The sequence below is a fragment of the Penicillium macrosclerotiorum genome (genome assembly GCF_028827735.1).
Source record: "Penicillium macrosclerotiorum strain IBT 26536 chromosome Unknown utg000006l_segment0_segment0, whole genome shotgun sequence".
In the NCBI taxonomy this organism is placed as follows: domain Eukaryota; kingdom Fungi; phylum Ascomycota; class Eurotiomycetes; order Eurotiales; family Aspergillaceae; genus Penicillium; species Penicillium macrosclerotiorum.
The window spans coordinates 3,964,920-3,975,397 of record NW_026643085.1 but is presented as its reverse complement, the minus strand read 5'-3'; the positions used below and the strand labels follow the sequence as shown (position 1 = coordinate 3,975,397).

The 10,478-nt window shown below is 45.6% G+C and overlaps 3 protein-coding genes across 3 annotated transcripts; 2 read left to right on the top strand and 1 right to left on the bottom strand.

Moving 5' to 3' along the window:
• Positions 1-1,176: 1,176 nt before the first annotated feature.
• Positions 1,177-3,172, top strand: N7462_006716 (MFS siderophore iron transporter; the record flags this gene model as incomplete). Its single annotated transcript, XM_057078434.1, has 4 exons — positions 1,177-1,421; positions 1,493-1,763; positions 1,835-2,183; positions 2,241-3,172. The coding sequence occupies 4 exons, from the start codon at positions 1,177-1,179 to the stop codon at positions 3,170-3,172; spliced, it is 1,797 nt and encodes a 598-aa protein (XP_056934014.1).
• Positions 3,173-5,818: 2,646 nt separating this feature from the next.
• Positions 5,819-6,722, bottom strand: N7462_006715 (uncharacterized protein; the record flags this gene model as incomplete). The annotated part of the gene is made up of 3 exons (XM_057078433.1): positions 5,819-5,991; positions 6,272-6,509; positions 6,639-6,722. The coding sequence occupies 3 exons, from the start codon at positions 6,720-6,722 to the stop codon at positions 5,819-5,821; spliced, it is 495 nt and encodes a 164-aa protein (XP_056934013.1).
• A 1,701-nt stretch (positions 6,723-8,423) lies between these two features.
• Positions 8,424-9,953, top strand: N7462_006714 (uncharacterized protein; the record flags this gene model as incomplete). Its single annotated transcript, XM_057078432.1, has 2 exons — positions 8,424-8,615; positions 8,715-9,953. The coding sequence occupies 2 exons, from the start codon at positions 8,424-8,426 to the stop codon at positions 9,951-9,953; spliced, it is 1,431 nt and encodes a 476-aa protein (XP_056934012.1).
• Between the last annotated feature and the right edge of the window lie 525 nt (positions 9,954-10,478).

Sequence of the window (10,478 nt, the reverse complement as noted above, 5' to 3'; positions counted from 1 at the left end):
GTTCAGATGCCCAGACGCATAGAGTACGCCATCCTTGATCCACAATCAAAGTGTCGGGATGGATTTAGGGCAGCCGAGAGACAATTCTGTCATCAGTTGATTCAGCTCTTGTATCGATCATCCCCCTTCCGTTACTAGGCCATTACACGCCAAGTTTTGCCAAGGGACCTGACCTTATCGCTCCTTCAAATCAGATAGGGCGACCGTGTTGCTATCATCTCTTTGCATTGAGATGTTGAAATTTTTTTTTTTTCGCGTTCCAATACCAATATAGTTTCTGTCCGTGCTTAGAACACCCTCGTAAAAAAAGAAATAGCCCACCAAGTGAAAGCAGGGTGAGTCTTGCTCCATTCATGTTCGGGTGATGACGGCTTCCGATCAGATAAGTGGGGATGGTTTTTATCGATCAGTGGCCGGGTCACGCTCGCTACCTGTTTCCCAGCGTAACCGAAGCTTCAACTGCCCCACTGAGAACGCCTATGGGCTGTTCAGACCGTTTGTGCGTCTTCCACCGCGCCGTACAGTAGGTGCATTATCAGCTCTAGATGATTCAAAGACAGACAGAGAGGGAGCATGTGTGGGTGTGGGTGTGAAAGCATTCCGTGATAATGAGTGCTCCGTATGAAATTCCTCGGCCACAAAGTTCCCAATGTGACACTGCTGTTTGTTATGCATACAGCATAGTAATCTACCGGTATTCCCCCCAACTAAGCATCCATGGTCCCCATACAAGCAAAATAGCCCGGGTTAGCCGCAGAAAGCCTGCTGCCAAGATGGCTATTCGTTGCTTAACAGTCTAAGAATCCACCTGTCCAATCCACTCCCGGTCAACGCCGCGGTGTTCAGCACCAGCATGACCCCCCGGTTCAGGTTCTGTTCATTTATCTCGACACAATTTCTCCACCCACGCCACCAGAAACCACCGCAGTCGATTCGCCTTTCCTGTTTTGTTCCAATTCCCGACAAATCAAACCCCATGCGTCGGTGTGCTCTCCGGTTCTCGGCTTGCGTGGCACTCTTAGCTTCCCCCGCTAGCTAAGTCCTCCGATTTATCAATCAGTACATCAGCGGAAACTAGCAGAGCTAGTGGGATCTATAAGGCAGAGATTTCCCTCGTGTGCTTTGACTTTTTTCTTTCTCTGTTCATCCGTGTTTGCCCTGGTTCGAAATCAGAAAATGGGTTTCCGCAGCGTCTTTCGTCGTCAGACGACGGAGGAGTCCGTCACTCAGATTGATGTGAATACCACCGAGGACAGCAAACAGGTGACCCCCTCTAACGGTGCCGCCGTTGAGAGTAATGGCGCCGCTACAGATGAAGCCCCGGCGCAAACTCCCCCAGAGGAGCTCCATCGCGGTGTTCATGACATGGAAGCTATGACCAAGAATTGGTCTAAATTGGCACTGGCTGGTGTTTTCATCAAGTACGTTTTCTTCGTTGCAGGAAAAGCCCGCTGCACCGCAAGATAATATCTCTAATACCGTTCTCACGCAGCATTTGGTTCCTTTACTTCACCTACGCCTTCCAGAGCTCGATCCTGTTGAGTTTGACTCCCTATATCACCAGTCAATGGGATACCCACTCGCTGTTGAACACTATTTACATCGTTGCCGACGCCGTGACCGCTGCTTGCTATATTCCTCTTGGAAGAATCATGGATGTCTGGGGCCGTGCCGAAGGCTTCCTCTTTATGGTTTTCTGCGCCACTATTGGTTTGATCATGATGGCTGCGTGCAACAACCTCGCCACCTTCTGTGCCGCCTATGTAAGCCGACCAACTCAGGCCCCATCGCACATTCCTAGTAGAATACTCTTACTGACACGTGATGAAAATAGGTGTTCTACAGTCTCGGCTTTGGAGGCATTATCTATTGTGTGGATGTCATCACTGCCGATGCGTCCATGCTCAAGAGTCGAGGCTTAGCTTACGCTTTTACCTCTTCGCCCTATATTATTACCGCATTCGCCGGCCCCACCGCTGCCGATGATGCTCTGGGTTCCCACGGCATTGGCATGCGATGGCCCTTCGGAATTTTCGCTATTATTCTGCCCATTGTCGCCGCGCCGCTCTACGGTGTTCTGAAGTACAACATCCACCAAGCTGTCAAGGCCGGCCACGTTGTCAAGGAAAAGACCAACCGGACTTTCCTGCAGAGTGTTTGGTATTACCTCGTCGAGTTTGATGGTAAGTGACCTATTTATGTTTCCTCATTGGCACGAAATAATACTAATATTGGGACAGCCATGGGCGTCTTCCTCTTCTCCGCTGGCCTGGTTCTGTTCTTCCTGTCATTTGATATCGCCGGAGCTGCCCCGAGTACCTGGGACACACCATATATCATCGCCATGCTTGTGGTTGGCTTCTGCCTTCTCTTTGTGTTTATCGTCTATGAGACCTGGGTGGCCCCTAAGCCTTTGCTGCAGCTTGGATTCTTGTACAACCGAACTGTACTTGGTGCCTGCCTGTTGGATGCGACTTACCAGCTCTGCTACTACTGCTGGGATAACTACTTCTCTTCCTTCCTGCAGGTTGTGAATGACTTGTCCGTGGCGAATGCTGGATATGTCGGAAATACCTTTGACGTTGTTTCCGGCGTGTTGCTGCTGATTGTGGGTGTGCTTATCCGACGCACTGGCCGCTTCAAGTGGCTCCTGTGGATTGCTGTTCCCCTCTATATCTTTGCCCAGGGTTTGATGATCTACTTCCGTCGCCCTAACCAGTCTGTCGGCTACCTCATCATGTGCCAGGTCTTCATCTCTATCGGTGGAAGTGTGTTCATTATCTGTGAGCAACTTGCTATCCTGGCTGCTGTTGACCATCAGCATGTTGCTTCCGTGCTGGCTCTTCTCAACGTTGTCGGTACTGTTGGTGATGCGATGGGTGCCACTATCTCGAGTGCTATTTGGCAGAACACCTACCCCAATGCCCTGCGCAAGTATCTGCCAGAGTCCGCTATGTCGAACTTTGAAGCCATCTACGAAGATCTCGACACCCAACTGAGTTATGCAGTGGGAACCCCTACCCGAATTGCGATTCAAAAGGCATATGCCTACGCCCAGACTAGAATGCTGGCTGTCGGAACCGGTATCATGGGTCTTGCTTTCATCTGGCTCATTATGATCCGGAACATCGACCTGAAGAAGGTTCCACAGGTCAGCGGTATGGTCTTCTAGATAAAGACCAAGCCGCCTGGAAAAGGCCAATCAAATTGTCTTTGATGAAGGAGGACCCGGTCTTTGAATGTATAATTCCTCTCTCAATTTACCTTTTGTTTTAGTCACTTTTTATTACCCATAAATAATAGTCCTTGGAAGGCGTGATCTTCCCTGCGATGCAAATCACCGCCTGATTATCAATAATTGAAAAACAGAATTACTTGTCTAACCACGATCATATTGACCGAATCAATACCTGTTAGTGAATATATACTGAGGTTGATGAGTCTGATAGAACTGGATCTATTGGTTACAATTTGATGCTAGCATAGCTCAGTAGTGAAACAAAATGTCAACCAATAAAGCGTTTCGTCACGTCACCTATATTCCACTACATACTCTGTCACTAAACCGACCAGCAAAACACTCACAACATAGGGACAGAGAAGGCTAAGGGCCAATATGCAAGATCCATATGCTAGATAGTATTCCTAAGCAAATACTGATAATTTACTATAGGGTATGATCGAATCAAAGTCGAACCTAATTTCCGGGAGACAGGATTGTCAAAATGTAAATAGCACTACAAAAGGAACATTGACTCTACAAGAGGTTTCAATCATCAAATTCCCATAATGACTCTCCTAGGCCTACAGTTATTGCTAATATCGCCAATCTTCCCTTGCAGTGCGTGGTGATAACTTCTCTTTTCATTACTGCCAACCGTTGGTGTCAACTAGGTTACAACTTAAATTTAGCGTCGATCAGAATTTAGCACAAAATCCTTAAAAGATCCAACTACCAATGTACCTAAAACGATGAACTAGTAAGCCTAGATGATCAATTTAGATTAGTTCAACGCGTTTCTGAAGAAAAAGGGATCCTAGGCGGTGATATCTATAAATTTGACGAAATCGGATTTGTGATGAAATTGAGACGTACGATAAGGATTATTATATAGAGATCTTTACAATCACAGACCTCCTTATAAAACCAAGAGGGGGTGGGTAAAAGTGATCGTGACGATATCTACGAGAGGCTTCGTGTTTCCGATACATATATCTCTTAGAAAAAACCATATACATCAAAAGCTGTGTTTTTGATAATCTTTTTAAAAAATGGCAAATTGAAATATCATCAAACGGTTAGATAAAAGATATTAGAGGCCTATGATAGCTAGAGGGAAGAAAAGAAAGGAAAAACTTCAATCCGATAATTACTTCGCGTCCGCAAGGTAAATGTTGGTCTTTAATATTAGATAGTGATAAGCTTGATTTTTAGAATCCTGTATACTAGCACATTAGGAAGCATGCAAACTTTATATTGTTCAATCAAGCTTGGTCAGCGTAGGCCAAGCAGCAGGTCGCTTAGAAGGGCTTCCGGGCAGTCGTGAGCGCTTGCGTAACACATCTTTGATTGATGAAGCTTGCTTTGCAAGCTGCTTCGCTGTATGTAATGCTGTATGTATGAAAATGTGAGCACTAGATCAACTGATCAGAGATTGCCAAATAGCTATGCATAGTAGTGTGCTGCTAGCGCAAGAGAATCGTGAAGTACGCAATTTCAATGAAAAGAAAAAGGACAAAAGGCACTCAATCAAATCGCCATATTGAACACCAGAAATGTCGTACAAGTCATAGGTGATTACAGCCTGAGATATCGTCAGTAGCTCTCCAATAGCTCTCGTTGAAGTGATTTAAATCGATGCTGCGAACAAACTCAGTAGCTTACTGAGCACGCTGAGCCTACAACAAAGCGTTTTTTTAGGCGGTTTCTGATCTTTTAAAGTAGAAAATAGGCAATAGCATTATTCAATGTCTTGGTACAACTAAAGCTTTTGAATATAAACCGCGTTTTTGAATAAAAGGAAGGTCGGACAGGGTCCGGCTCGCTATTGAGATACGTCACTACTCGACATGATCATGAGCAGCTGGACAGAGAAAAGCAGTGAGCAAAAGTCATTCAAGGCATTGAAGTAGTGTAGCAGCCATTTATTATTCTATAATAACCTCTGTTGTTTTGATGATCCCATGCTTTGAATGGGACTCTATTCCTGCCGTCCTCGTGCCACCCGTGCTAGACCATTCATTGGTATATGCTGCTGTCGCGCGGTAATCTGTATTCAAATGAATCTCATCCGACCGATCACCAGAATCTCGACTTCCTAGTTCTTGGAGCGCATACTGATCCCCCCGGTGGATGGCCCACATGTGGTTGTTTCCACCGCCTCCCATTGTGCGTATACTCCCTCTAGTGCCCGTTGTAGCGTGGCGAGATCGTGAGCGACTGCCGTAGACACTGCGACTCCGGGAGTGGGAATTCGAATGCTCGGAAAGTTTAAGTGCCCTGCTCACCAGGGGCTTGAGGGAGGGAATGCAAGCAGCTATGATTCCAGTATTAAATTGGGTACTGGATTTAAGAATTGATTAGATTCATAGACTAATCCGTACTGCAACGAGAAGGAATGATAGGAAAAGTCTTACGTTGCCTAAAATAGAATCGAGTCATCCCTAATTGCAGAGGTCATGTTAGACTGCGAGAATGGATCTCAGTTTTGGAAATTGAACATACAGGTACCCATCTTTAGTCGAAGGAAATGCGATCTGATATATGGCTTTGATGATCCCAAAAATGACAGCACTATCACCAATTAAAGGTTAGAAATCAGATCTTTCTATTGAGAAGTCTTGCAGTATCATCTGAGGCAGGAAATACAGACACATAGCCCAGACTTAGTATACCAATCAGGTAAAGGCGCACTCTGCGTTGCATCTTGAGAGTCCAGATAATTGGAATGGGGATGGTTGCGAACAGAACATCAGTGAAAATGTTGAATGCTTTAAAGAGAACATTAGCCACTGTTAGTTCCATAAATCGGTAGTTGCAAACACACTAGAGGACCTTACAAGTATTGACGAGTCCAAAGATAACGAAAAGACCTATTGAGTAGCAGTGAGAACCCTCGGCATGAGTCTAATATGCCGACATTGGCTTGCAATAGAGGAAAACCACCATAGCACCCATAAAGCAATAAGCAGCCACAATCCCTACAGAAAAACATGTTTGTCAGTAAACTTCAATCGACACATGTTCTTCATTCGTTTAACTCCAACTTACCCATGCTAATCCAGAGGCAATAGATATACCATCGAGCAGGACTCAATCTCAAGAGATTTAGGGCAATTGAAAACTTAAGCATGGCTATTCCCAAAGCCGAGTCAATAATGATCTGCCAGAAAGAACCCTGTGAGATTTTAATTTCATTGCCGTTCCCTTCACTAAACCATGCATCACGATGGCCTAGTCCGTAAACACCTTCAAAGACCCAAAGAATCCATCCAGCCAAAGCGCACAACTGTAATTTTTGGCATTAGTTTCATGATCCAAATCAGTCATTCAAACATGATTTTTCGAGCTATCCTTGTTCGGAATATACACCTCCTGCAAACTGGATGAGCCCAATCAGATGAAAAAAGAGACATACCGCTGCAACCAGCATGGCCCAGTCATCAGCACCAGTGCTCTTGATCAGCTTAATTCGGACGTAGAGGCGCAGGCTCATGGCCATAATTGCCAGGAAAGTCAAAATACTCTGCACTGCTAGAATTTGTGGAAGGTGATTTTCTGATACAGATTTCGAGCCTGTATTCCTCGTTGACTCAACATTCAAAGCCATTGTTGCCTAATGAGACGGACAAGGCTATAGATTCGTCGAAAAAGAGTGCCTGCCAGAAAATTGCCAGAAACCAGATGATCCCAAGATTTTGAGTGCATATAGATCAACTAATGACCGGAAAGATCGTCATGATCAGAGGAAGGATTCGATAAGCGTGATCGTGGGGAAAACCCTTTTTGTCTAAACTGGAAGAAAGTATCGAGTCTTGGGTAATTGATGTGTTCGCATCGAAAGACCACACTAGGGGGGCAGAATGAGAAGGATTGACTACAAAAATTTTCACAAGCCATGAAGCCCCGTGGATGCACATGCCCCTGCAGTATTAGCTGCGTTTTGCTTGGCACGGGTTGAGATTTTTTTGAATTTTTTTACCCCAAGCCGTCAGTTACCTGCTCCTTAGCTAAGATGACTTGGTGCTATGTACGGACTAAATGCCGTCTAGAACCGTGCGAGGCCTTCATTTGGGGCTAAATGATAGGCTTAGTCATTCTAATCTGCCGCCGCCTCCTTCCCCTAGAAATTGCCGAATAATATTAGCCAAACCTAGATATTTCGGAAGGCGTGAAGTACGAACATTAGCTCAAAATGAGACCCGCATAGATGGAGTGGTCTCTGATTCAGTGGATTGAGTCTCATGCAACTGGAAAATTCTCAAGCTTTGTATTGCGTAGCACTGTGAACACAACGTCGCCACGGGGCTGGGGGGCCCAGGGATATTTTACTAGATCATAGTCGGAGTATGAAGTACCCCGCATGGAAAACTATAAAGACGCGCGACGCTCCTTACAGGCTGGAAACTATGGTCTCATTGGACAACCACATCCCGTCTTGTGTCAACGGCCGACTCGCTAGTTCGCTGCCAGGAGATGGTCTTACAGACAAGCATATTGGTCCCTTCCTTCTATTGCATTTTCACATCAAACGAGGCTAATTAAAGGGTATTAGCGCATGTCTCAGTGTTATATTAATTACTTGGGTGGTGTTAGGATTGTAATATTATGTTCACGATTAGCTGAAGGTCCGCACCAAAGTAGTCGTAATAACCAAAATGAAAGAAAATTTTTTTATATTTATTTGGGTAAATTTGAAAAGATCTTAAATATCTTCTGTATTTGTGTCAACGAGATGGGGGTCTAGAATTAGGAAGACAGCCGTGCGCCACTTTAGACTGAATAGCGCTTCACAAGATTCTCTTAAGTCCACCAATCTGACCGAACCGGCGTCTTATTCTCATTTCGGCTGAGTCTGTATTCCGAATCCCTGTCGTCAGAAACCCTTCTCAGTACAACTGGAGGATCGTTTCCGTCCCCTTTCCCCACCGGATAATAGTACTTCGCGTGCGAATTCGGACCCTGCCGAGCTCTTCATGCAACTAGAATCGCTCAAAGCCAAGAATGCACCACTGCCATCGGGTTCCTTTATGGAGAATCTGCCGATGCCATGCAATGAATAGGGGTGATATCGGATTACTTTAAGCACTGTATGAGGTGGGGATTTTTTTTCTCTCGTTTCTCGGCAGGTCGAAGCAGAAGCCCGTTCACTCCCAATCACTCATCCGTTTTCTTTATCTTTTCTGCATTTTCTCCACCAATAATGCTTTCAATATTGCCTACTTTTCTCACTCTGGGGGCTACGTTGTTGCTGGCGTCTGCAAATAGTCTACCAAATATCATTTATCGAGATGTCGCGATCATCGGCGGGGGTGCCTCAGGTGCTTATGCAGCCGTCCGCCTACGTGATGACTTTGACAAGAGCATCGCCTTAATTGAAAAGCAGAGTATTCTGGTAGGTCCAAAAAGCTTGTTTCGGAAGCCTGTAGTTGAACTTCCAACTTCCGACCCGAGCTGTGGTTAGAGCAGGGACTAATTGAATTTCCATGTGTAGGGTGGTATGGTCGATACCTATGTCGATGAGAACACTGGCGCCACTTTTGACTATGGTGTCCAGAGCTTCCTCAACGTGAGCGGATCTACAGAATTTTTCGCTCGGTTCAATATCCCAATTAGCACCAATTCCAGTAGCGTTTCTTCGACTACGAAGTACATTGATTTCAACACCGGTGAGGCGGTTGACTTTACAGCCCCGGCGTTCACGAAGCAATTTGCTGCAATCGCCAAGTTTTTCGAGGTTATCAAGCCATGGGAATCAATGTTAAGCCCTGGATATTGGAATTTTCCCGAACCAAAAGATATTCCTGAAGATCTTCTTATTCCCTTTGGCCAATTTTTGACCAAGCATGGTCTTGAGGATAGCACGCCTCTGATCTATGCATCTACCGGTCTTGGAGTAGGAAACATAAGCGAAGTCACCACGATGTTTGTCTTGCAGTCGTTCGGCTGGGACATGTCGCGCGCAATGCTCGGTGAAATGGGTCTTTTTACCCCTGCATCTGGGGGCAACCAAGTCCTCTATGACGCCATTGCTAATGACCTGGGTGATGATGTGCTGTACTCGAGCACTGTGATTGACAGCCGCCGCACCGAATTCGGTGTTTTTCTCACTGTGCGCAATCACAAGACCCAGAAAGTCACACTAATTGTCGCTCGCCGGCTCCTAGTTGCCATTGAGCCAACTCAGGCGAACATGAAGCCTTTGGATCTCAGCAGTTCTGAATGGGACACTCTGTCCAAGTTCACCTACTCAAATGAATTTACTGGTCTGGTTAATAACGCCGTCTTCAACACGAGTTATTATTACTATAATCTACCATCTGCTGCCGCTCCCGATAATCTTCTTGTATTCCAAGATGAGCCAATGGTAGCAAGCTTTCAATACACCGGTCTTGATCACCTTTTCCGCGTGATGATCATTGGTAATAAGACTACGAATGCTGTGGAATCCAAGGTTCTGGCACAGGAAAGCTTCAGTAAGTTGCTAGAAGCCGGTCTTTTGTCCGGATCCACTCAAGATCAGAAGCTCAGTTGGGCCGCCTTTTCCACTCATGGTCCCATGCATGCTCGCGTCTCTGTCGAAGATATTAAGAGTGGATTTTTCCAGGACTTGTACAAGCTGCAAGGTGCACGTTCCACATGGTTTACGGGTGGTGCCTTTTCCGCAAATTTCCAAACTCAGCTGTGGAAATTCGATGAGGGTCTGATCCCTAAGATCCTCGAGGGTCTTTGAAAATACAAGCCTTTTGTATTAGGTCTCTATACATGTATGGCACAGGGCTTTCGATACCCTGTTTGATTTTTGTAATCAAATCAGAGAATGTCCTGTGTATATCACCTGAAGTTTTAGATACTAGGATTTGGCCGGGTGCTCTCTGCATTTCAACCTTTACTAGTAATCTCTCGACTCACCTTCCAAAGCATCCCAGAATTAGTAGTTGAAAAAATATAGTGAATGAAATGTAACCTGTATCGGTCATCTTGTCGTGTCTGGAATTTGAAACCGAGCTTTACTTGCTTTCATGGCCGCGAGCGAGCCTTTAGCTCGGGTTCATCAGTCAATGAACACGCCTGGGTCATGATACTCCGAAATGTACAACCACCGCTAGATCTTGCAACTCCAACATATCAAGACTTATCAAACAGGTCAGATTGGGTCGGAAACATGATCGGAACTCTGCTATCATGCGCATCGTGAACCCTTTTGTCATCAGACCGTCGTCTTCAGTCACTGCCCGTAAGTACGCAGGGGATAGTG